Source organism: Salmo salar, chromosome ssa26 (genome assembly GCF_905237065.1).
Source record: "Salmo salar chromosome ssa26, Ssal_v3.1, whole genome shotgun sequence".
Taxonomy (NCBI): domain Eukaryota; kingdom Metazoa; phylum Chordata; class Actinopteri; order Salmoniformes; family Salmonidae; genus Salmo; species Salmo salar.
Window position 1 is genome coordinate 28,337,771 of NC_059467.1, and position 27,230 is coordinate 28,365,000.

A 27,230-nucleotide genomic window follows, 5' to 3' on the forward strand; every position below is an offset into this window, starting at 1 on the left:
AATATGAAACTATCCTCGGTTATTAGGTCTGAGTAGTCAAGTACGTCTAATACTAGTCTGATATTGTTAGAAATATGGCTGTTCCTCATAAAGCCAGAATCAATGATTACGTCCAAGACTTCTTTAATTATTTTTGCAAGTAGTAAGGCTAATATCTAATAGTCATTATTAAGAAGACAAATTGGATGCCAGTTATCAATGAGCAGCACTTGTTTTTTAGGCTCAGGTATCAGTGTTATTTACCCCTGACTCATTGTAGGAAGGAGAACATTGTTTTTGATACTCTCTAAAAAAGACTTTAAATAGGAAGGGAGCTCCTTGTTCAGTAATTCCATCAACACCTGGGGATTTATTGTTCTTTAGATGTTTGATAGACTCTATAGACTCGCTTCCTGTTAAGGCAAGGGCTGATTTCAAGGTTTTACTGCTAACCTACAAAGCATTACATGGGCTTGCTCCTACCTATCTTTCCGATTTGGTCCTGCCGTACATACCTACACGTACGCTACGGTCACAAGACGCAGACCTCCTAATTGTCCCTAGAATTTCTAAGCAAACAGCTGGAGGCAGGGCTTTCTCCTATAGAGCTCAATTTGTATGGAATAGTCTGCCTACCCATGTGAGAGACGCAGACTCAGTCTCAACCTTTAAGTCTTTACTGAAGACTCATCTCTTCAGTGGGTCCTATGATTGAGTGTAGTCTGGCCCAGGAGTGTGAAGGTTAACGGAAAGGCTCTGGAGCAACGAACCGCCCTTGCTGTCTCTGCCTGGCCGGTTCCCCTCTCTCCCTTGGGATTCTCTGCCTCTAACCCTATTACAGGGGCTGAGTCACTGGCTTATTGGTGTTCTCATGCCGTCCCTAGGAGGGGTGCGTCACTTGAGTGGGTTGAGTCACTGATGTGGTCTTCCTGTCTGGGTTGGCACCCCCCCTTGGGTTGTGCCGTGGCGGAGATCTTTGTGGGCTATACTCAGGATGGTAAGTTGGTGGTTGAAGATATCCCTCTTGTGGTGTGGGGGCTGTGATTTGGCAAAGTGGGTGGGGTTATATCCTTCCTGTTTGGCCCTGTCCGGGGGTATCGTTGGATGGGGCCACAGTGTCTCCTGACCCCTCCTGTCTCAGCCTCCAGTATTTATGCTGCAGTAGTTTATGTGTCGGGGGGCTAGGGTCAGTCTGTTATATCTGGAGTATTTCTCCTGTCTTATCCGGTGTCCTGTGTGAATTGAAGTATGCTCTCTCTAATTCTCTCTTTCTCTCTTTCTTTCTTTCTCTCTCTTGGAGGACCTGAGCCCTAGGACCATGCCTCAGGACTACCTGACATGATGACTCTTTGCTGTCCCCAGTCCACCTGGCCGTGCTGCTGCTCCAGTTTCAACTGTTCTGCCTGCGGCTATGGAACCCTGACCTGTTCACCGGACGTGCTACCTGTCCCAGACCTGCTGTTTTCAACTCTTTAGAGACAGCAGGAGCGGTAGAGATACTCTCAATGATCGGCTATGAAAAGCCAACTGACATTTACTGTTGAGGTGCTGACTTGTTGCACCCTCGACAACTGTGATTATTATTATTTGAAAATGCTGGTCATTTATGAACATTTGAACATCTTGGCCATGTTCTGTTATAATCTCCACCCGGCACAGCCAGAAGAGGACTGGCCACCCCTCATAGCCTGGTTCCTCTCTAGGTTTCTTCCTAGGTTTTGGCCTTTCTAGGGAGTTTTTCCTAGCCACCGTGCTTCTACACCTGCATTGCTTGCTGTTTGGGGTTTTAGGTTGGGTTTCTGTACAGCACTTTGAGATATCAGCTGATCTAAGAAGGGCTATATAAATACATTTGATTTGATTTGATATAATCTCTTCAATTTTGATGGGTACATCACACTGTTTAGATTCTGTATCACTGACAGAGTGAACATTATTCAGTGAGTCAAAAAACATATCTGTGGATTCCTGACAGTACTTAGAGCTACACAATTTCCTGTAAAAATTGCTACAGTATTTAGCGAATCATTTTTTTGTCATCTGTAATAACACCATCAATATAACTTATGGATAGTGTTATTTGTAGAGTGAAATTTCTCAAGTCTAAAGAAATGGGATGAATTCTGTTCTCCCTCATCAATCCATTTTTTCCTAGATCTAATAAAGGCTCCTTCTGCTCTTAATCTATATATATTATCCAGTTTATTTAATCAATATATATTATCCATTTTATTTAATCTATATATATTATCCATTTTATTTAATCTATATATATTATCAATTTTATTTAATCTATATATATTATCCAGTTAATTGAATCTATATATATTATCCAGTTTATTTTATCTATATATATTATCCAGTTTATTTTGTAACTCAATCAGTTCCATCTTCTCCTCTCCCGAGAGGCCGGCTGGGGACCTCTGAAAAAGGGAAGTTATCTTAATGATCACCTTTTCCTCCTCAGCTCTTCTGGTCTTAGCAAGATTACTACCTTATTTTCTAAGGTATTTGGACACCTCAAATGTAAAGAGCTCCCATTTCTTGCAATAAAACTTTTCTTCACAGGCCCTTTCCCAAACATGTGAGAGCAGATCTTTAACCTCAAACTTAACTATGTCATTATTTAATAACGAGCTATTTAGCTTCCAGTAGGATGCTCTACCAAAGTTAGTGTCAGGGGTAAACATTTTGATATGAATGTAAATGGCCCTATGGTCTGTGAGGGGAGTAGTACAAATATTTGTAGTAACACACTCACTATCAATACATTTGGATATAAGCCAAAAATCTATTCTGGACTGTCTGTAACCTGTTTTGTTACTCCAAGTGAACGATCTGTCGGCCGGAAACCTTTCTCTCCATATATCAGTAAGATCAAACTTTTCCATAAAAGTATTAAACCCAAATTCTGACTGGTTGTCATACCTGGGGGCCATCTATCAGATGAAGTATCTATAGTAATGTTAAAGGCCCCTTCTATCAATAATAATCGAATTGGGATATTTAGAAAACCAATGAAGTATATGTTTCTCTATAGATTCAAGCAACTCATCATTCTCATGTTTGGTGTTGTACCCATAGAAGTTTACAGTAATGAGCGTAATGTTATTGTAACTGATCACAAGACAAATAAAGTGACCAAATGGGTCACATTCCGAGTGTAGAATATTACCACCAAAGGTATTTTTCATTGTAGTGACACCAGCGGAGCGTTCAGATCCATGGGAAAGCCAAATATTGTTGCCCCACTGTGACCTACAGAAGTTGGCAGCAGAAAGATAGTGAGACTCTTGAAAAAAGCTAAAATCTGTTCGAAATTGTTTAGCAAATAAAAATAAGGCCTTGCGCTTCACATTGTTTCGTAACCCCATAGCATTAAGAGAAACTATAGACAAAGACAAAACAACAAAGATTATATAGAAGTATAAACTGTAGGATGAGTCAAAAATGTAGGAGCAGTGAACGTAAGTGACAAGGAACCGAGATCTGCACCATTTAGGTCAACTTAAAGTGAAAATAGCTTATACCATAAACTCTGAGGAAGTTGTTAAAATTCAACTCAACAGAAAATTATGTTCAAGACCAAACCAAGGGTTCTCTTTAGTAAGAGAGACTAAAAACCCTCTTTAGTGTAATCAGAAACTATTCTGAGAAATAAAATACAAAATAATAATTTAAATAAAAGGGTACCTACTATTTTAAGTGCAAATGAAAAGGATTTTTTTTTTATAAAAAATGTTTTACATATACACGTTCCTAAGACCTTTTTCACTTGGAAATAAGTATTAATAACTAAACAATAACCGTGTAAAGTCAGAGAAGACCTGTATGCCCCTTTTAAACAGTATTTTAGTAACTGTATGCATAAAAAATAAATACAACTTCAGCCTCTCATAGCACATCCTCATTCTCCACCTCTGGCACGCCATAGAGTCTCAGGTTCCGTCTTCTTGTTTATTGTTCCAGATCAGATCAGTCTATGGTAGACATTGTTATTCTTTCCACACTTTTTTGAAATTTGCCACTCTCATTTTCACATCCTTAATTTCACCACATGCAAATACCACAGTCTTTTCAAGCCTTCGATAACCATGGTGTTCGCGCCTACCATTTTCTCAATGGCGTCAGACCTGGAGTTGATGAGTAAGGAGAGGGTAGCCACGATGTCAGAGTTCATGTTGGGGTTTTTGGAGGGTAGAGGTTTGCGCGGAGTAACCGGTAAAGAGGGGAATTCGTCATCTTCAACAGCATTCTAAAACATGAGATTATCCATAGGGCAAGCGTAGTTATGACAGTGTCTATAAGCACGTTTCTCTCTTGATGATTAGCAATAGAACGGCTAGCTTCTTCCTTTCTTTTTGTGTCACGACTTTGCATGGACATGCCGAAATAAATGATCCAATTATTATTCCAGTCACAGGAAAGTTCTTATATCTTGAACAAATAAAAACAGTAATAGTAATGACTGTAAACTTGTTTTTTTCACAATCTTTCTGAAGTTTGGTGCAGAGCTCGGTAAAAAAGCATCTGTTCAAGCCGCCATCTTGGCCTCTCAGGGCTAATACTCTCTACCACTGCTACTCTAACTTCCGCGATGCATACAAAGCCCTCCCCGCCCTCCCTTTGACAAATCCGACCACGACACCATCTTGCTCGTCCCGGCTTATAGGCAGAAACTCAAACAGGATGTATCAGTGATGAGAACCATTCAACGCTGGTCTGACCAATCGGAAACCACGCTCCAAGATTGTTTTGATCACGTGGACTGGAATATGTTCCGGTCAGCCTCAGAGAACAACATTGACCTTTACGCTGACTGTGCATTAGAGATGTCGTACCCATTGTGACTATTAAAACCTACCCTAACCAGAAACCGTGGATGGATGGCGGCATTCGTGCAAAACTGAAAGCGTGATCCACTACATTTAACCATGGAAAGAAGTCTGGAAATATGGCTGAATATAAACAGTGTAGTTATTCCCTCCACAATGCAATCAAACAAGCAAAATGCCATACAGGGTCAAGGTGGAGTCGCAATTCTAAGCTCAGACACGAGACGTATGTGGCAGGGTCTACAGGAAAGCACAGACTACAAAAACAAAAACAGCCACGTTGAGGATACCGACGTCACGCTTCCAGACAAACTAAACACATTCTTTGCCCGCTTTGAGGATAATACAGTGCCACCGTCGCGGATCGCTAACAAAGACTGCGCCCCCCCCCTCCTTCTCAGTGGCTGACGTGAGTAAAAGATTTAAACTTGTTAACCCTCGCAAGGCTGCTGGCCCAGACGGCATCCCTAGCCGCATCCTCAGAGCATGCGCAGACCTGCTGGCTGGTGTGTTTATGGACATATTTAATCTCTCCCTATCCCAGTCTGCTGTCCCCACTTGCTTGAAGATGCCCACCATTGTTCCTGTACCCAAGAAAGCAAAGGTAACTGGTCTAAATGACTATCGCCCCGTAGCGCTCACTTCTGTCATCATGAAGTGCTTTGAGAGACTAGTCAAGGATCATATCACCTCTACCTTACCTGACACCCTAGACCCACTTCAGTTTGCATACCGACCCAACAGGTCCACAGATGACGCAATTGCCATCACATTGCACACTGCCCTATCCTATCTGGACAAGAGGAATACCTATGTAAGGATGCTGTTCATTGATTACAGCTCAGCGTTCAACACCATAGTACCCTCCAAGCTCATCATCAAGCTGGAGGCCCTGGGTCTCAACCCCTCCCTGTGCAACTGTGTCCTGGACCTTCTGATGGGCCGCCTCCAGGTGGTGAAGGTAGGAAACAACATCTCCACTTCGCTGACCCTCAACACTGGGGCCCCACAAGAGTGAGTGCTCAGCCCTCTCCTGTACTCCCTGTTCACCCACGACTGCGCGACCATGCACGCCTCCAACTCAATCATCAAGTTTGCAGACAACACAACAGTAGTGGGCTTGATCACCAACAGCAACGAGACAGCCTACAGGGAGGAGGTGAGGGCATTCGGAGTGTGGTGTCAGGAAAACAACCTCTAACTTAACGTTAACAAAACAAAGGAGATGATCGTGGACTTCAGGAAACAGCAGAGGGTGCACCCCCCTATCCACATCGAAGGGACAGCAGTGGAGAAGGTGGAAAGTTTTAAGTTCCTGGGCATATATATCACAGAGAAACTGAAATGGTCCACCCACACAGACAGTGTGATGAAGAAGCCGCAACAGCGCCTCTTCAACCTCAGGAGGCTGAAGAAATTTGGCTTGTCACCCAAAACCCTGACACACTTCTATAGATGCACAATCGAGAGCATCCTGTCGGGCTGTATCACCGCCTGGTATGGCAACTGCAACGCCCTCAACCGCAAGGCTCTCCAGAGGGTGGTGCGGTCTGCACAACACATCACCTGCCCTCCATGACACCTACAGCACCCAATGTCACAAGAAAGGCCCAAAAAATCATCAAGGACAACAACCGCCCGAGCCACTGCCTGTTCACACAGCTATCATCCAGAAGGCAAGGTCAGTACAAGTGCATCAAAGCTGGGACCGAGAGACTGAGAAACAGCTTCTATCTCAAGGCCATCACACTGCTAAACAGCCATCGCTCATCCATATACTTATATGTACATATTCTCATTCACCACTCTAGATTTGTGTGTATTAGGTCATTGTTGGGGATTTGTTAGATTACTTGTTAGATATTACTGCACTGTTGGAACTAGAAGCACAAGCATTTCGCTACACTCGTATTAACATCTGCTAACCATGTGTATGTGACCAATATAATTTGATTTGATACAACTCTGCTTGCACTGAACGCATGACAAGTGATACAATTTCCCTAGTTAATATTGCCTGCTAACATGAATTTCTTTTAACTAAATATGCAGGTTTAAAAAAATATACTTTTGTGTACTGATTTTAAGAAAGGCATTGATGTTTATGGTTAGGTACATTTGTGCAACGATTGTGCTTTTTTCGCGAATGCGCTTTTGTTAAATCATCACCCGTTTGGCGAAATTGAAGTAGGCTGTGATTCAATGAGAAATTAACAGGCACCGCATTGATTATATGCAATGCAGGACAAGCTAGGTAACCTAGTAATATCCTCAACCATGTGTAGTTAACTAGTGATTATGTGAAGATTGATTGTTTTTTATAAGATAAGTTTAATGCTAGCTAGAAACTTACCTTGGCTCCTTCTTCTTCTTTGGTGGGGTTTATCGGCGGTTGGCATCCAACGTTATGGTGCATTACCGCCACCTACTGTACTGGAGTGTAGGCCAGAGACAGGGAGAAACTAAATCCTACCTGCCAGCCCCGTTGCTCTTAAAAAAGATTACAAAATATTTGAGACTATATCTAATGACCTTCTACTCAATATACTCTTTAAACTAATTTCCTGTATCCCCTTCTCCCTCATACTAGATCTCATCCTCTCTCTTTCCCTCCAATAATGTCCACACTGTATCATTACATGCTCCACTGTCTCTGTTTCCTGGCAATACTCACATTTTCCTGTTGGATGCTTTCCTATCACATGTAAAGTCTTATTCAACTGGTTGTGGCCCACCCTTAATCTTGTAAATATAGCCTCCTCTCTTCTGTCCCTTCCTGCCATTCTCCCCTCCCCAACTTTCCTCTGTACTTGAAATAAATGCCTGCCCTTAGTATCTCTATTCCACTGTTCCTGCCATTTCTCCACCATCACTGTCCATATCATGCTTTCTGCCTCTGCCTTGCTCATTGAAACCACAACATCAACATATCCACTACTTAGTGCTTGTTTAGCCAGTACATCAACTGCCTCGTTCCCCTCCACTCCCACATGAGTTGGGACGCATGTAAATGTGATCTGAAAACCCATTTGTTTACTCCTGCCATGGGTTTGTAGCACCTCATAAAGCAGGTCTTGTCTGCTACGTGATATAAAGGACTGGAGACTCCTTAACACTGCACATGAATCAGAGCAAATAACTACTCTTTCTGGCTTAACTTCCTCCACCCACAGCAAGGCCAACAGTATGGCCATCATGTCTGCCGTATATACAGCCAGATGATCTGTAATATGTTTCCTGACTCTCACCCCACATTCCTGCACTACAAATGCTGACCCAGTATGTCCTGTCCTTGGATCTTTTGAACCATCTGTGTATATGGACACAAAATTATGATACACGGTATCCAGACGTCTCTTAAAGAAATCAGAAGGATCAACACCCTCCCTATCTTTCCCTAGTCTCTCCAAGACTTCTAGATCTACTACTGGATGTGGGAGTAGCCATGGTGGATTCACAGGGATAGCTACCATTGGACTAAATTCCCTTCCATACAGTCCCATCTCCTTCACCTGGGTATTACCCACCCACCCAAAGCTCGTGTTCTGTCTTTGCTCATGTTCCCAGCATGCCTGTAAAATCCCTTTCACAGGATGAGATAGCCCATGTCCCTGTAGGCTGACCCAATAATTAATTGCCAGCTACCGTCTCCTAATCACCTTGGCTCCTTGCAGCCACAAGGTCCTTTTGATGCTGCACTCGCGTAACAGGTGGTCAGCATGCCATGCAGTCTCCAAGTGGATTGCAGTGTAATCGGCCATAATCGGCAATGACCGATTGGTATGAAAACTTGAAATCGGCCCTAATTAATCGGCCATGTCGATCGACCTCTACTTTGAACTTTTACCAGTCAGTCATATTGGCATGCCCCAGAAGGAGCAGTCCTCCATAGGAATGTGGAATTCTACAGTATTTAAATTAAACGTTTCAAGGACAAAATTACATATATTTAAGCATTTTGTTGTTGTATTGGCGACAGTATTATTAGTAATCTCTAAGGTGATTCTTTAAGGAAATGTTTTTTATATTTTTTTAATTTTTAATTTTTGTGTTTAGCTCACAATATAATTTAAACGTATGCATGAAGGTGATTGTAATAAAATAAATGTGGCGAAAACGAATGTAGTTCACAATTGTGGGGGAGTACCAAGATCAGGCCAAGATTTTTTTCTTTTTTCTTTATCTTTCTTTTTAAAATATTTTTTTTAATGATTTTTTTCTTGCAGAAAAAATAGTATACATACAAGAAGTATACAAACAGACAATGATAACATATGCTAGGGGTTACAACAAATTACAGATTATGCAAAGACCTTAAAAGATGCACACATATTGATTGTTTTAACACCTTTCTTATTCGAAGAATGTAGAATGGTCTTAATGTACTGCTCGAATTCCTTATAGAAAACACGGAAGAGTGGTTTTTTTATTAGTGAATTTACATTTATGAATATTACATTTTTCCATTAGCACAATTAGATTGACGAGATAAAATTGTTTTTCTTTATCCTTATTATAGTTAAGGAAACCGAGCAGTATATTCTCCCATAAAAAAACAAAAGTCATCAAGAATATTAACAGGTATAATACTTTGAATATCTTTCCATAATTTCTTTACATGTAGATAATGCCAAAATAAATGCAAAACAGTTTTTGGATGCTCAACACAAAAAGTACAGCTAATGTTAATGTCTTTTTTGAGTTTCTTCAGGTAATGATTTGTAGGGTAATACTTATGGATCATTCTGAAAGAGACCTCTTTGACCTCTTTAACAAGCTGGTATTTGTGTGGTAATGTTTTCAACAGATATTATTTACAAATGTATTCCAGTAAGTTGTGACATAAGGAATGGATACAATATCCCTTTGGAATAAAGGACGTATAGATCTGTTGTTCTGAGGGAGTAAGCAGAAACAAATGTTTCCTATTGGAGAGTCAACTGGATTAAGCGAGGGTAGGTCAAGGTGAGGTCTGGTTACACCTCTAAACAACATGAGAGTTCCAGATGGAATAGCATCAAAGACTATGGCGAACTATGTGTAACAGAGATATTGTAATGAGATAAAAAAAATCCTACCTATTTTTTACCTATTTTGTTGTCAAGATGTAGGGACTGGGCTGCATAAATAAATCTGGAGATACCGTCAGCTTTAGAAAGCAATACTCAACCTTTCAAGGATGAATCCCTCTGCAACCAATGGTTCTACTTCTTTTTGTTTTTTTCAATAATATGTATGACATTTTATGAGCATCTTTCCTGTTGATCCTCATAAACTAAGCAAAAAAAGAAACGTCCTCACACTGTCAACTGCGTTTATTTTCAGCAAACTTAACATGTGTAAATATTTGTATGAACATTACAAGACTCAACAACTGAGACATAAACTGAACAAGTTCCAGAGACATGTGGCTAACATAAATGGAATAATGTATCCCTGAACAAAGGGGGAGTCAAAATCAAAAGTAACAGTCAGTATCTGGTGTGGCCACCAGCTGCATTAAGAACTGCAGTGCATCTCCTCCTCATGGACTGCACCAGATTTGCCAGTTCTTGCTGTGAGATGTTACCCCACTCTTCCACCAAGACACCTGCAAGTTCCCGGACATTTCTGTGGGGAATGGCCCTAGCCCTCACACTCCGATCCAACAGGTCCCAGATGTGCTCAATGGGATTGAGATCTGGGCTCTTCGCTGACCATGGCAGAACACTGACATTCCTGTCTTGCAGGAAATCACGCACAGAACGAGCAGTATCGCTGGTGGCATTGTCATGCTTGAGGGTCATGTCAGGATGAGCCTGCAGGAAGGGTACTCCATGAGGGAGGAGGATGTCTTCCCTGTAACATACAGCGTTGAGATTGCCTGCAATGACAATAAGCTCAGTCCGATGATGCTGTGACACACCGCCCCAGACCATGACGGACCCTCCTCCTCCAAATCGATCCCGCTCCAGAGTACAGGCCTCGGTGTAACGCTCATTCCTTCGAAGATAAACGCAAATCCGATCATCACCCTGGTAAGACAAAACCGCAACTCGTCAGTGAAGAGCACTTTTTGCCAGTCCTGTCTGGTCCAGTGACGGTGGGTTTGTGCCCATAGTCAACGTTGTTGCCGGTGATGTCTGGTGAGGATCTGCCTTACAACAGGCCTACAAGCCCTCAGTCCAGCCTCTCTCAGCCTATTGCGGACAGTCTGAGCACTGATGGAGGGATTGTGCGTTCCTGGTGTAACTCGGGCAGTTGTTGTTGCCATCCTGTACCTGTCCCGCAGGTGTGATGTTCGGATGTACCGATCCTGTGCGGGTGTTGTTACACATGCCACTGCGAGGACGATCAGCTGTCTGTCCTGTCTCCCTGTAGCGCTGTCTTATGTGTCTCACAGTACCGATATTGCAATTTATTGCCCTGGCCACATCTGCAGTCCTCATGCCTCCTTGCAGCATACCTAAGGCACGTTCACACAGATGAGCAGGGACCCTGGGCATCTTTCATTTGGTGTTTTTCAGAGTCAGTAGAAAGGCCACTTTAGTGTCCTAAGTTTTCATAACTGTGACCTTAATTGCCTACCGTCTGTAAGCTGTTAGTGTCTTAACGACCGTTCCACAGGTGCATGATCATTAATTGTTTATGGTTCATTGAACAAACATGGGAAACAGTGTTTAAACCCTGTACAATGAAGATCTGTGAAGTTATTTGGATTTTTACGAATTATCTTTGAAAGACAGGGTCCTGAAAAGGGACGTTTCTTTTTTTTATAGTATATGTTACTTTTTCCTTGACTGGAGTATTGCATATAGATCAGGCCAAGATGGAGGCACGATGGCTTCAACACAGCGCCCCCTATTTGTCATCTAGTGTACAGGGTCTACCAAGGTTATCACTAGTTACCACAGCCACAACGTCAAAATGGGCCATATCGTAAAAATTCACACAAATACATTTTTGCCTTTTGGTCTTATTTTAAGGTTAGGGTTAGGCATATGGTTAGCAGTGTGGTAAAGGTTATGGCTAGGTTTAAATTACAATGTTAAGAAGATACATTGTAGAAATAGGCGGGCTTTAAGGCTTTGTGGTTGGGGTAACTAGTGAAGACCATCTGCCAGGGAGACTAGTAGCAGGTTTAGAAACTGCTACTAGAGAGAACCACTCATTCGCAGATTCTTCAATACCCGTCAACCAAACTCGTGGGAAAACCCCGGGGGGTGGGACTTAATGACTAACGTGAAGCCCAGCCTATTGGCACTTGTGATGAATGCAGATTGGCCAATGGGTTATGATTTGGCATATTTTCAGGAGACTCACATTTCGGTGTCTATTGGTTCTGTAAATTATCTTTATTCCTCGCTATAAGGCCTGACTTATTTTGTCTGTCACGTAATATATGTTTTGTGTGTCAGTATTTAATAGTATAGTCTAAGAGTCGTTCAGAAAAATATGTATCTACATTAAATGCCGTAGATAACATGATCTGTTGCATGGGACAGCTAGCTAGCCATACTAGCTACTTTGGCTAGCTAATTTCGAGGCTGTCATATCAATTATCAGCTGGCTTGCTATCAACAAGCTAGCCAGTTAATTGTACAAACGTATCAAAACCTCAGCTACTAAAGGACAGCATTGGAATGAGCAGGTGACATGACACTGCAGCACCAAACTGACGTTTGAATAAGGTAAGAAAACGAGCTAGCTAACGACGTTATGTCATAATGATGGCTATATTTCCATTTGCTTCCTCGTCAGATTATGATATGTTTGCACCTGATCAATATTGCATGGTTTGCTATACTGGCTAGCTAGCCCTACAGCAAACATGTCCTAGTATGTGTGCTGGTTTACACTAATTGACATGTTCCATGGGTGTTTTCTCAATGAGGGTCCTTCCTCATCCATGATTAAGCAAGGCTTGGCAGTGATACATTCTTCCTTCTTCTCTCACGCATCATCATCACTCGCTGCTGCTGACTGGCTTTATTCAGTGATGTCACTGATGGAACATGCAAGACCACTGCTGCAATGATAATACAATTACTCTGCTGTTAATAATATTTAATCTGTTGGGGCTTTTGAATGTTGTGATTGAAAATGGAAGCATGATGGTGTGTTTAAATAGTCAGTGTTACATCCCAGTCATTTTATATTCAGGATGTCAGCACCATCATTATGTGGCTACATTGTACTTCACACATTCACACTGTTAAAAGGCAAAGCAAAAGGTACAAGCGGGCTACTTTCAGAAGTAGTTGTCATGTCAGATGATGCCCATGTAAGCAGTAAGCACTGCAGTAGTGCATGTTGTTGACCAAGGGTCATTCAATTATGTGTATTTTGAAAGGGCAGTAGGCCTTTTGCCTTCACTCCTTCCTTATGGTAGGTAGACTGTTAGAATAACATCACAACATAGTAATTGTCTGTCACGTTATTTTGCTCACTCCATGCTCCCACAAGCTCAAATAGGGGCATGATAAACAACAAGTCCTCTATGTGAAAATTTGAACTGTGAAAATTGATGTTATGCACAGATACGCAGCCTAAGAGGAGTTGCAATGCAAACCAAGGCTAACACAGCGGCACCCTGTCATAGATTTAATTGTTTTTATTTATTTAACCTTTATTTAACTAGGCAAGTTAGTTAAGAACAAATTCCGGCCAAACTCTTAAAATTGACGACGCTGGGCCAATTGTGTGCTGCCGTATGGGACTCCCAATTGCGGCTGGGTGTGATACAGCCTGGAATCGAACCAGGGTCTGTAGTGATGCCTCTAGCACTGAGATGCAGTGCCTTAGACCGCTGCGCCACTCGGGAGCCCCGAGTTGCTTTATTGATGCTTGATGCACAGACATGAGGTGTGAATAGCCTAGATGTGAGAGTGGCCAGAGAACCATAAAGAGGAGTCATGTCAGAGGTGCTTGGATCCCCCCTTCATATTGGGTTTGTCAAAACAGGTCGACCCTGTATTAAAGTGGCGGTGACTCTGTTGTTTGTCAGGAAGAGGCGTTTGACTGCTTTACTCTGTGAATTCCCCCTCACAGCTCCCTTAACACACTCTGACCATATCTGATCATCACACAGCTAGGGGAAATCCAAAATGTCTCAAATTCTGAGTCAGGCCCGAGTGAGTTTTGAATAATGTGTTTATAACGGTGTGTTTGAATAACGGCTGGCTTAGAATCCATTTGTGTTAATATTGACTGTAGTACCAAGGCCTATGCGGCATCACCCATTTCTCATCTTAAGAGGAGAGTATCAACATGTTTTGAGCATATTGTCTGCCTGCTTCAAAATTGCCTTCATGGTAAAGCCATTTGAATTCAGTCAGTTTTTGGACAGCATCCCTGTCAACTTTCTATGCATGTTTGCCCATGGAAGAAGTGTTAAGAAGGTGACTTTTTGGACCTGAATGCCAAAACATTCAGGAGGTAAAAGTACTCAAAGTTGACCTATTTTGCATACCCCACTGTACCATGAGACAGACGTGTCTTCATCACTGGAAAAGATAAGTGGTTCAGCTTGATATCATGTCAAACTATTTGATTTTTTCTTGAAATGAAGCGTTTTAGTATAATTGCCAGTTTCTTTTTCCAGAAACTATTAAATAGTTTGACAACCCTGTTTGTAAGCTTTTAAATTATATCAACCGAACTCTTTATTTTTTCCAGTGATGAAGACATTGATGTTTCATGGTATGGTGGGATATGCAAAATAAGTCAACTTTGAGCTCCTTTATCTCCTGAATGTTTTGGCATTCAGCTACAAAGTCACTTCCTGAGCACTTCTACAATGAGCAAATATGTATGGAAGGTTTCGTTCAAATCAAAAGGGAGCTGTCAAAAAGTGATTGAATTCAAATCCATTTTACCCTTATGTCAAATAGGTATGTCCGGAATCAGAATACAGGTAGTAACTTTTTTTGTTCTATTTTTGGCCTATTTGGTTGCAAGATACCGGTAGTACACAAAGTTAGGCCTAATCATGTTTGTGCTCAACTGGTTTTCACCGTCAGTGTTATTAGGTACAGTAGCAGCCTGTAGCTAATGGTGCAATCAGGCTTCACTCAGATAACGGGCCTACATTCTGAGGCTACGTCCTGTTTGTTTAGATACCAGTTTTAATCTTTGAATTCCATTTATTCAGAGCGTATCCCAGATTTGTGTTGCCTAAATGTTTTGTTGTTTTCCCAAAAGGCTCAATGCTTATTTGGGTTAATATAGCCTAGCCATAGGCCAATTTTTGGTGGGAGAAATTGAGCTGAGATTTATGATAAGTCAGTGATTTAATAGAATTAACCTGGAGGCATTCCATGATCTTTTAACAACATTGTCATAATAACAGCATGCCTTTCTTTTCGTACGCAGGTCCTTCGAAGTACATTGGGGCATGCAGGCAGACATTTGAGACCATTATGAGGGCACCCCAGGCCAGCAGGAGCCTGTGAACAACCATAACACCCTCTCTGTCTACTCTCTAACCAGACAACCTTCCCCTCAGGTGTTAGGCCTAGTTTCTCTCTCACCCTTGTTATGCCCCTATCACTGCTTTGGGGATAGAGGAACGTCCATAAAGTGAAGAGAGAGAGGCTTCATATTGAGTTAGTTAGACAGGCGGACCTTGTATTTCCCCCTGCTATGCCCCAGCTGCCCCAGCCCTTACAGCCATGAGCTCTGCCCTGTGGAGCCAGGAGAAGCCCAGTGGGGGCTTCAGGGAGGACTGGCGCTTCTACATGGTGGTCAAGGTAAATATACATATGTTTAAAGAGCCATTGAATCTTCCGATTGTCACGTGTGTTTTTCTGTTGCCCAGATTTCAGTCTTGTACAGTGGTTGCCCCACTAAAAGTTTAGCGATTATGCTGTGGTACTTAGAGGTATTTTGTGGACCCACCCTGCCTCACTGGGTAGCACAGAGCAACACTTTAAGGGGCATTGCACTAATAATGGAGCTGACTAGGGAAACGTTCCCACTGTTCTTAGTGCCAGTCTGCACATGCAAACTAAACAATGTAACTAATAATGGCATATTTATGCTAATACAATAATGATAAAAATACTCTTTCAAAATGCCAACGTTTATTTAGTTATGGCTCCATAACGAATTACTATGGGAATAAATATCACTGAATTACAGAAATATTGGAACAAAGTTGTCTAATAAAGGTAAACTAATTGTTACTTACTGGAAAATACCCTTTCAAACACACACGGTCACGTTGTACAGCGCCATTATGGCTGTTAGCAGGTAGCTAGCTGGACAATAGACTTGCCTAGAAGGAGGGTAGGGGGGGAATTCTAAGTTAGGTTGGCTGTATCACAACCGGCTGTGATTGGTTGCCATTTTCAGTTTGAGGCGGCTTTTGGTTTGAATTTAGAATCCTCCAATCCTCTATATGTATTTATTGGCGGAGAGTCACGTCATATTTTTCAATATACTGTAGGCCTACCGTAGGTGACCTGAGTCTCACTGGTGTTTAGTAATGTGCTGTTAAAAGTGGTGTAGGTCTTATTTATTTAAAGAACATATTGAAGTTCCATCCTAATGGAAACCCAGAGGGTTTTTTGTTTTTCTTGGAATAGAAACACCATAATATTAATCAAATAAGTTAAGCGAGTACCAGTGAAAAGTTTGGACACATCTACTCATTCCAGGGTTTTCTTTATTTTTACTATTTTCTATGTTGCAGAATAATAGTGAAGACGTCACAACTATGAAATAACACACATGGAATCAGTTAATAACAAATTCTTATTTACAGTTGAAGTCGGAAGTTTACATGCACTTAAGTCATTAAAACTCGTTTTTCAACAACTCCACAAATTTCTTGTTAACAAACTATAGTTTTGGCAAGTCGATTAGGAAATGTACTTTATGCATGACACCATTTTTCCAACAATTGTTTACAGACAGATTATTTCACTTATAATTCACTGTGTCATAATTCCAGTGGGTCAAAAGATTACATACACTAAGTTGACTATGCCTTTAAACAGCTTGGAAAATTCCAGAAAATGATGTCATGGCTTCAGAAGCTTCTGATAGGCTAATTGACATCATTTGAGTCAATTGGAGGTGTACCTGTGGATAGAGGTCGGCCGATTAATCGGAATGGCCGATTTTAATTAGGGACGATTTCAAGTTTTCATAACAATCGGTAATCTGCATTTTTGGACACCGACTGTGGCCGAATTGTTATTTTTTATCTGTATTATTATTATTATTATTATTATTATTATTATTTTTTTTTTTGTACCTTTTATTTAACTAGGCAAGTCAGTTAAGAACACATTCTTATTTTCAATGACGGCCTAGGAACAGTGGGTTAACTGCCTTGTTCAGGGGCAGAATGACAGATTTTTACCTTGTCAGCTCGGGGATTCGATCTTGCAACCTTCCGGTTACTAGTCCAACGCTCTAACCACCTGCCTTACATTGCACTTCACGATGAGCCTGCATGGCAGGCTGACTACCTGTTACACGAGTGCAGCAAGAAGCCAAGGTAAGTTGCAAGCTAGCTTTAAACTTATCTTATAAAAAACAATCAACCTTAACTAGTTAACTACACATGGTCGATGATATTGCTAGTTTATCTAGCGTGACCTGCGTTGCATATAATCGATGCGGTGCCTGTTAATTTCTCATCGAATCACAGCCTACTTCTCCAAACGGGTGATGATTTAACAAGCGCATTCGTGAAAAAAGCATTGTCGTTGCACCAATGTGTACCTAACCATAAACATCAATGCCTTTCTTTAAAATCAATACACAAGTATACATTTTTAAACCTGCATATTTAAACCTGCTAACATGACTTTCTTTTAACTAGGGAAATTGTGTCACTTCTCTTGCGTTCCGTGCAAGCAGTCAGGGTATATGTAGCAGTTTGGGCCGCCTGGCTCGTTGCGAACTGTGTAAAGACCATTTATTCCTAACAAAGACTGTAATTCATTTGCCAGAATTGTACATTATGACATAACATTGTAGGTTGTACAATGTAACAGAAATATTTAGACTTAGGGATGCTACCCGTTAGATAAAATACGGAATGGTTCCGTATTTCACTGAAAGAGTAAACGGTTTGTTTTCAAAATTATAGTTTCCCGATTCGACCATATTAATGACCTAAGGCTCGTATTTCTGTGTGTTATTATGTTATAATTAAGTTTATGATTTGATATTTGATAGAGCAGTCTGACTGAGCGTTGGTAGGCAGCAGCAGGCTCGTAAGCATTCATTCAAACAGCACTTTAGTGCGTTGCCAGCAGCTCTTCGTTGTGCTTCAAGCATTGAGCTGTTTATGACTTCAAGCCTATCAACTCCCGAGATTAGGCTTGTGTAACCGATGTGAAATGGCTAGCTAGTTAGCGGGGTGCGCGCTAATAGCGTTTAAATCGGTGACGGCACTCGCTCTGAGAACTTGAAGTAGTTGTTCCCCTTGATCTGCAAGGGCCGCGCATTTGTGGAGCAATGGATAACGATGCTTCGAGTGTGGCTGTTTTCAATGTGTTCCTGGTTCGAGCCCAGGTAGGGGCGAGTAGAGGGACGGAAGCTATACTGTTACACTGGCAATACTAAAGTGCCTATAAGAACATCCAATAGTCAAAGGTATATGAAATACAAATGGTATAGAGATAAAGTCCTATAATTCCTATAATAACTACAACCTGAAACTTCTTACCTGGGAATATTGAAGACTCATGTTAAAAGGAACCACCAGCTTTCATATGTTCTGAGCAAGGAACTTAAACGTTAGCTTTTTTACATGGCACATACGGCACTTTTACTTTCTTCTCCAACACTTAGTTTTTGCATTATTTAAACCAAATTGAACATATTTCATTATTTATTTGAGGCTAAATTGATTTTATTGATCTATTATATTAAGTAAAAATAAGTGTTCATTCAGTATTGTTGTAATTGTCATTTTTACAAATAAATAAATAGGCCGATTTTAATCGGTATCGGCTTTGTTTGGTCCTCCAATTATTGGCGGTGAAAAATCGTAATCGGTCGATCTCTACTGTGGAAGTATTTCAAGGCCAACCTTCAAACTCAGTTCCTCTTTGCTTGATATCATGGGAAAATCAAAAGAAATCCAAGACCTCAGAAGAAAATTGTAGACCTCCACAAGTCTGGTTCATCCTTGGGAGCAATTTCCAAACCTCTGAACGGTACCACGTTCATCTGTACAAACAATAGTATGCAAGTTTAAACACCATGGGACCACATAGCCGTCATACCACTCAGGAAGGAGACACGTTCTGTCTCCTAGCGATGAATGTACTTTGGTGCGAAAAGTGCAAATCAATCCTAGAACAACAGCAAAGGACCATGTGAAGATGCTGAAGGAATCGGGTACAAAAGTATCTATATCCACAGTAAAATGAGTCCTATATCGACATAACCTGAAAGGCCGCTCGGCAAGGAAGAAACCACTGCTCCAAAACCGCCATTAAAAAGGCAGACTACGGTTTGCAACTGCACATGGGGACAAAGATCGTACTTTTTGGAGAAATGTCCTCTCGTCTGATGAAACTGAATTAGAACTGTTTGGCCATAATGACCATCGTTATGTTTGGAGGAAAAAGGGGGAGGCTTGCAAGCCGAAGAACACCATCCCAACCGTGAAGCATGGGGGTGGCAGCATCATGTTGTGGGGGTGTTTTGCTGCAGGAGGGACTGGTGCACTTCACAAAATAGATGGCATCATGAGCGAGGAAAATTATGTGGATATATTGAAGCAACATCTCAAGACATCAGCCTAGGAAGTTAAAGCTTGGTCACAAATGGGTCTTCCAAATGGTCAATGACCCCAAGCATACTTCCAAAGTTGTGGCAAAATGGCTTAAGGACAACAAAGTCAAGGTATTGGAGTGGCCATCACAAAGCCCTGACCTCAATCCTATAGAACATTTGTGGGCAGAATTGAAAAAGTGTGTGCGAGCAAGGGGGCCTACAAACCTGACTCAGTTACACCAGCTCTGTCAGCAGGAATGGGCCAAAATTCACCCAACTTATTGTGGGAAGCTTGTGGAAGGCTACCTGAAGCGTTTGACCCAAGTTAAACAATTTAAAGGCAATGCTACCAAATACTAATTGAGTGTATGTAAACTTCTGACCCACTGGGAATGTGATGAAAGAAATAAAAGCTGAAATAAATCATTCTCTACTATTATTGTGACATTTCACATTCTTAAAATAAAGTGGTGATCCTAACTGACCTAAGACAGATTTTTTACTTGCATTAAATGTCAGGAATTGTGAACAACTCTCTGAAATGTATTTGGCTAAGGTGTATGTAAACTTCTGACTTCAACTGTACATGGACAGCCTACTCCTTCCTCCCTGCCGGGGAATTGAAACCAGGTCTCCCGCGTGCTCGCACGACACTGCGATTCTTTAGCTAAATAGCCCAGCACTGTAGCCTACTCCCGACCATCACGTTGTACAGTGCCATATTTTCCATTCCATCATTTTTCTTGGAATAGAAACATCATAAAATGTATCAAATTAATTAAGCAACATTTCTTAATCAGTTCTTACAAAAAAAGGTTTTAAATTCTTTAGTACAGCCACTATTGAAGGCTATCAAGTGCTTCTCAAAGATTCCCTCTGGTGGTCTAACTAGCATTACGTGCCATAGAATTTTGCAGCACCACGCAAGCTGTGCTGCAGTACGCTGCAACTTTTAAAGGACAAACCACTGTTGGTGTGTTTACTGACCGATTCCGCGTTTGGTTAATGATTCTTGTCTCCCATGAGACACTGTAGACATGGAAGCCCTATTTTACTTCCTCAAAATCCCCAGAATTAATCTAAGATATCTGTTATTCATTTTGAAGTTTTTGCCATGGATGTTTTTATTACATTTTTTTTTTACATCTAACTAAGGTGTTTTGGTGCAGTATTTCTCAAGTAAAAAAATGTGACATGTTGTCTTATTTAAACAGTCTCACTGTTTATGTTATTGGATAGAGAGTGTTCACCGCAGCTGTTCACCCCATGTTAATGTACTAATGGACATCGTCAAATCAAAACCCTATCTTCGTTTACCCATTGTGATGCACAGATGTTCCAAACTCTGTTTTAGACTGACTTAATGAGCAAAATTATCCTATTTATACTTTGTAGTCCATTGACACTAGAACAACTGTTTCTGGCTCATATCGATGCCAAATAAGCCATTTTCAAAGGGATTCGTTGTTTTTAAAAGCAGTTGCTCTTTAAAAAAATTCCTGAATTTCTCTAGGGATTATTCAAGATTTTGTTTATTTATTTTATTTATTTATCAAGGCTTGTTTATTTTGTTTCATATTTTGTTGTTTTGGCTATTGTGTATTTTTTTTTTTTTTTTTTTTTTTAAATAACTCAGGAAGATAAGTCCTGTTGTACTAATGGGTATCTTCGATTATGTTTGGATTGGCTCTTTATTCCCTATATAATGCACTACATCTACCCAATGGGACCTGGTCAAAATCAGTGTACTAAATGGGGAATAGGGTGCCATTTCTAACACACTGAGACCCTTAACTCAACACAATTCTACTAAGGAGTGTACAGTGGAGAAGCCCCCCCAGAAGACCCTGAGGATCCCCCGGGGCAGCCTGGGACAGGCCTGTCAGGAGAGGAACAGCCTGGGGCGCACGCTACCCCCCAGCAAAGGCAAGAGGAGCCTACGCGTCCTGGACCAGACCAACGTGGTGCTGAGCCTGGATGAGCGGTTGGTCTAATTAATGGACAGTGACACTATCATGCTATATTGCAATTTTATATAAAGACAATACAAAACAACAATACTCACATTTGACATACACTAAATGACTAAAGGTTTGTGGACACCTGCTCATCAAACATCTCATTCTAAAATCATGGGCATTAATAGGGAGTTGTTCCCCCTTTTGCTTCTATAACAGCCTCCACTCTTCTGGGAAGAATTTCCACTTGATGTTGGAACATTGCTGCAGGGACTTGCTTCCATTCAGCAACAAAAGCATTAGTGGGGTCGGGCACTGACGTTGGGCGATTTAGGCCTGGCTCACAGTCGGCGTTCCAAATCATCCCAAAGTTGTTTGATGGGGTTGAGGTCTGTGCAGGCCCGTCAAGTTCTTCCACACCGAGCTTGACAATCCATTTCTGTATTGACCTCGCTTTCTGCACTGGGGCATTGTCATGCTGAAACAGGAAAGGTTGCCACAAAGTTGGAAGCACAGAATCGTCTAGAATGTAATTGTATGCTGTAGCGTTAAGATTTCCCTTCACTGGAACTAAGAGGTCTAGCCCGAACCATGAAAAACAGCCCCAGACCGTTATTCCTCCTCCACCAAACTTTACAGTTGGCACTATGCATTGGGGCAGGTAGCGTTCTCCTGGCATCCGCCAAACCCAGGTTTGTCTGTCGGACTGCCAGATGGTGAAGCGCGAATCATCACTCCAGATAACGTTTCCACTGCTCCAGAGTCTAATGGCAGTGAGCTTTGCACCACTCCAGCCGACCCTTGGCATTGCGCATGGTGATCTTAGGCTTGTGTGCGGCTGCTCGGCCATGGAAACCCATTTCATGACACTCCCGACGAACAGTTCTTGTGCAGATGTTGCTTTCAGAGGCAGTTTGGAACTTGGTAGTGAGTGTTGCAACTGAGAACAGATGATTTTTATGCCCTTGAGTACTTGCGGTCCCGTTCTGTGAGTTTGTGTGGCCTACCACTTCGGCTGAGCTGTTGTTGCTCCTAGACATTTCGACTTCACAATAACAGCACTTACAGTTGATCGGAGCAGGGCAGAAATTTGACTAACTGACTTGTTGGAAAGGTGGCATCCTATGACGGTGCCACATTGAAAGTCACTGAGCTCTTCAGTAAGGCCATTCTGCTGCCAATGTTTGTCTATGAGGAGTATATGGCTCTGTGCTCGATTTTATACACCTGTAAGCAACGGGTTTGGCTAAAATAGCCGAATCCACTAATTTGAAGGGGTGGCCACATACTTTTGTGCAAATAGTGTATGATATATTGACATTTTTTTGTAACTTTAAAAAAATATTTTCTTGTGTTTTCCTCTGGGATTCAAATGTACATCTTGTTGTTGTGTGTTTGATTTGCAACCAATTCAGGGACGTCCTGGAGCTGGATGAGAAGCTAGCTGAGCTGCTGTTCCCCATCACCAACTGTGAGGAGCGCTATGCCCTGCTGTGCAACAAGCCCCGGCTGGAGCGGGCCAGAGACATCGACTGTGGCTCCAAGGTGCGCGTGCAGCTGCGTTCGGGGGATGAACCTTTGCCCGGGGTAGTCCGATTTAAAGGATCTCTCCTCCCAGACAGGGCTCTCTCCGGGGTCTGGTTTGGAGTGGAGCTGCTGGTGAGAAACCTCATCTTTACTATTCTTTTAAAATGCACTTTGTAAACAATTGACCCTCAGTTACGTATATAGAATAACTTTATTTGTCCCAGAGGGAACTTCAGTTATGTGTGTGTATCGTCTGTAATTTGGTCTTTGTGAAATGTTCCCTGAGAATTTCATAACAGCTAAGCTAGTAAATGGACTCTCTCTTGCCGTAGCCTACGTTCTGTAAAGATGCAGTAAAGTAGCGGGCTACAAAGGCTTGTTTATTGCAACACAATGTTGTGTTTATTCCTCTGTGTCCAGTTGTAGGCTGGGTGAGTGGGTGAAGGAGCCGGACGAGAGGAAAGGCTGACCCTTGCTCACTATAAAGGGTTTAGCACATTCTTGGGTTTCAGATCAGCGTCTTGATTGAATGCCAGACTTGTATCATGATTCAGAATACTTACCACACATTTACAGTCAACAATGTTTACTTCTGATCTTGAGCATACAAACATAAATTGAACGATGCCAATAGTGAAAAGCCCTACATGGCACTCAAGAAGAAGTGCAGTGTGTAGGATCATGTAACTACACCTTCTAACTGTCCATTATCCCTGTGTAAGAGCAAAGATTATTCAGTTCGGCGCCTGCCGGCTACTCTCTGCAATGAAACATTTTGAGTATGCTGTTATGCCCTCCGCACTATCGATCTGAAACCCTCATCATCCCAGATGTATGATGTTCACTTCCCTGTTCCCTTCCCTGTAGAATGCTGAGTATGCAGGTTACTGTAGCTGAGCTAACCTCACTGTAAAGACAGCTCATGCCTCTTGTATCAGCGTAAGCCCAGTGTTAGGCTTTTCCTCTGATGGTTAGGGTAAGGGGTTAGGGAAGAGGTTAAGGGTCAGGGTAATTCTTTGGCATTACTGTGTGACGGATTAGGGGAAGGGTTAGCGTGACTTAGTAAGCCACATGTGACTGGTACTCGCAGGTTATCCCACGTTTAACATACTGTATGTAACCTATGCCTCTACCTAGGAGGAGGGCAGAGGCCAGGGCTTCACAGAGGGCTCCTACCAGGGCCGACAGCTGTTCCGCTGTGAGGATGAGTGCGGGGTGTTCGTGGCCCTGGACAAGCTGGAGCTGTGGGATGACGAGGAAGAGGAGCTGGGAGAGCTAGAGGTGGATCACGTCATCCTGGTGGAGGAGGAGTTGGATTTCCATCCGCTGGAGATCAACTCCAGGGTCCTGGTCCAGACCAGAGAGGGGCCGGAAAGAGGAACCATCATCTTCTGTGACCTGCTGCCTGGGAACGAGAGCCTGGGGTACTATGTGGGAGTAGACATGGTAAGGCTTGAGACGCTGGGCCCATACTGGGGCCTTACTGAGTGGGACCTCTACAACCTGCTCCTGTCTGCTGTAGAATGGCAGACTGGCAATGTAAATACTGTCAGAGTGGAGATTACCTTCTCCTCTGCTGTTAACACTAGGTAAAGGTGAAATGTCCACCCTACATATATAATAATGCTATATTTATAGAACATGGCTAACAACTTGTAAATTACATCTCAAGTTAGGCAAGAGTCTAGTTCAAGTAGCCCCTGTAAGGTTGTTTGTATGATTTGATTGTCTATCCTGAAAAGAAAATATAATTCCTAATGTTTATTTAGCAGTCTAACAACCAGCTGCTGGTGTTGATGTTTCCTGTTGCCAATATAATAAGATGGCATAGCAGTTAAGGAAAGGGAACATGCATAATGACAGAGGCATTTGACTGCAGGTTGTTAGTAGCAGCAGCAGTGAGCCTACTCGGTCTACTCTGGCCTGGGACACACACAAAGGGCAGTAGTCATGCAGGGAGCTGGGGAGTGAGGTAAAGTTGTAGGTTGCGTCCCCATTGGCACCCTATTCCCTATGTAGTGAACTACTTTTGACTAGAGCCCAATGGGCACAAATGTAGTGCACTAAATTGGCAATAGGGTGCCATTGGGGATGCAGCTACAGCACTGGGCTGTATGACCAGTAGCGTGGCACAGGGCCAGCGGGCTGGCCTGGCAGCTGAGGAAAGGAGAGGAGAGTCCACTGCTCCGTCCACTCTGCTCCAGCCTCGCCCAGCATACAGAGAACATCAACAACACTCTGACACGCCATATACAAAACAGCTTAGTGTTAGGCTATTTTTGAATAACGTTTTTGTTTATTTGGATCTATTTTTGCCCACAATGGGGCCAACCTTCCAAGACTACCTAGATTAGTGTGGTGGAGTGGAGCAACCAGTACTGGAGAACTTTGACCCTGCTTCCTGGGGATTGGAATAAGCAACCCTCTGTTTTGAAGACGCGGGGAGGTACATTTTGAGAAATGAGAGCGGGAAGGTTAAGAGGGAGTTAAAGTTCAAGTGCAGACAGAGGACCATTACTGGGTAGAGGGGGTAGTTGACTGGAGAGAGAAGAGCTGTCGTAGTGATGACAGGACTGCTGCTGAGACTGGGACTGTAAGTACAGGTTTTAGGAGATGAGGAACGCCAGCAGCAGTAATCGGTTCCTGTCTCCGGCTCTTCCAGGACAATCCTATTGGGGACTGGGATGGTGTTATCGACGGGAAGCTGCTGTGTAATTTCGCCAGTCTGGAACACACCCGTCTAGTCCCCATCTGTGACGTAATGCCAGGTGAGTCCAGCGGTCCGGTAGTCTATTCTCTCCTTTTTTTCCTCACATCAAATGTTTATTGTTATTTCAATTTATTACAATTTCATCAAGTGCAAATCTAGATTTTTAAAAAAATATATTCTCTTCCTTATTTGGATCCTATAAATGATAACTGAAGAAGCTTCAGGTATTGCCTATTAGCCATATAGTCAGCCAGGCAGTTATGACTGTAGCAGTAACAACAACAGCAGCAGCAGTAACAACAACAACAGCAGCAGCAGTAACAACAACAACAGCAGCAGCAGTAACAACAACAACAGCAGCAGCAGTAACAACAACAACAGCAGCAGCAGTAACAACAACAACAGCAGCAGCAGTAACAACAACAACAGCAGCAGCAGTAACAACAACAACAACAGCAGCAGCAGTAACAACAGCAGTAACAGCAGTAACAACAACAGCAGCAGCAGTAACAGCAGCAGCAGTAACAACAACAGCAGCAGCAGTAACAACAACAGCAGCAGTAACAACAACAGCAGCAGTAACAACAACAGCAGCAGCAGCAGTAACAACAGCAGCAACAGCAGCAACAGCAGCAGTAGCAACAGCAGCAGCAACAGCAGCAGTAGCAACAGCAGTAGCAGTAGTAACAGCAGTAGCAGCAGCAGTAGTAACAGCAGTAGCAGCAGCAGTAGTAACAGCAGCAGTAGTAACAGCAGCAGCAGCAGTAGTAACAGCAGCAGCAGCAGTAACTAACAGCAGCAGCAGCAGTAACTAACAGCAGCAGCAGCAGTAACTAACAGCAGCAGCAGCAGTAACTAACAGCAGCAGCAGCAGTAACAGCAGCAGCAGCAGTAGTAACAGCAGCAGCAGCAGTAGTAACAGCAGCAGCAGCAGTAGTAACAGCAGCAGCAGCAGTAGTAACAGCAGCAGCAGCAGTAGTAACAGCAGCAGCAGCAGTAGTAGCAGCAGCAGCAGTAGTAGCAGCAGCAGCAGCAGCAGTAGTAGCAGCAGCAGCAGTAACAGTAGTAGCAGCAGCAGTAACAGCAGCAACAGCAGTAACAGCAGCAGCAGTAACAGCAGCAGCAGTAACAGCAGCAGCAGCAGCAGTAACAGCAGCAGCAGTAGTAGTAACAGCAGCAGCAGTAGTAGTAACAGCAGCAGCAGTAGTAGTAACAGCAGCAGCAGTAGTAGTAACAGCAGCAGCAGTAGTAGTAACAGCAGCAGCAGTAGTAGTAACAGCAGCAGCAGTAGTAGTAACAGCAGCAGCAGTAGTAGTAACAGCAGCAGCAGCAGCAGCAGCAGCAGCAGCAGTAACAGTAACAGCAGCAGCAGCAGCAGCAGCAGCAGCAGCAGCAGCAGCAGCAACAGCAGCAGCAGTAACAGCAGCAGCAGTAACAGCAGTAACAGCAGCAGCAGTAGCAGTAACAGCAGCAGCAGTAGTAGTAACAGCAGCAGCA

The 27,230-nt window shown here is 42.6% G+C and overlaps 1 protein-coding gene across 6 annotated transcripts in view; it reads left to right on the forward strand.

Annotated features, from left to right (window-relative positions):
• Nucleotides 1-12,070: 12,070 nt before the first annotated feature.
• The window catches only part of LOC100380700 (ubiquitin carboxyl-terminal hydrolase CYLD), a 34,046-nt gene continuing 18,886 nt past the window's right edge, over nucleotides 12,071-27,230 (forward strand). For 3 of the 6 annotated variants that reach the window (XM_014176106.2, XM_045708123.1, XM_014176107.2), the window contains exons 1-6: nucleotides 12,073-12,484; nucleotides 15,168-15,544; nucleotides 21,353-21,522; nucleotides 22,912-23,155; nucleotides 24,161-24,469; nucleotides 25,686-25,791. In XM_014176106.2, the coding sequence (XP_014031581.1) occupies nucleotides 15,467-15,544; nucleotides 21,353-21,522; nucleotides 22,912-23,155; nucleotides 24,161-24,469; nucleotides 25,686-25,791 (907 nt within the window). In that variant the 5' untranslated portion in view covers nucleotides 12,073-12,484; nucleotides 15,168-15,466. Of the gene's footprint in view, nucleotides 12,485-15,167; nucleotides 15,545-21,352; nucleotides 21,523-22,911; nucleotides 23,156-24,160; nucleotides 24,470-25,685; nucleotides 25,792-27,230 lie in introns of all 6 variants that reach the window. The other 3 variants (XM_045708121.1, XM_045708124.1, XM_045708122.1) reach the window with 2 other exon arrangements.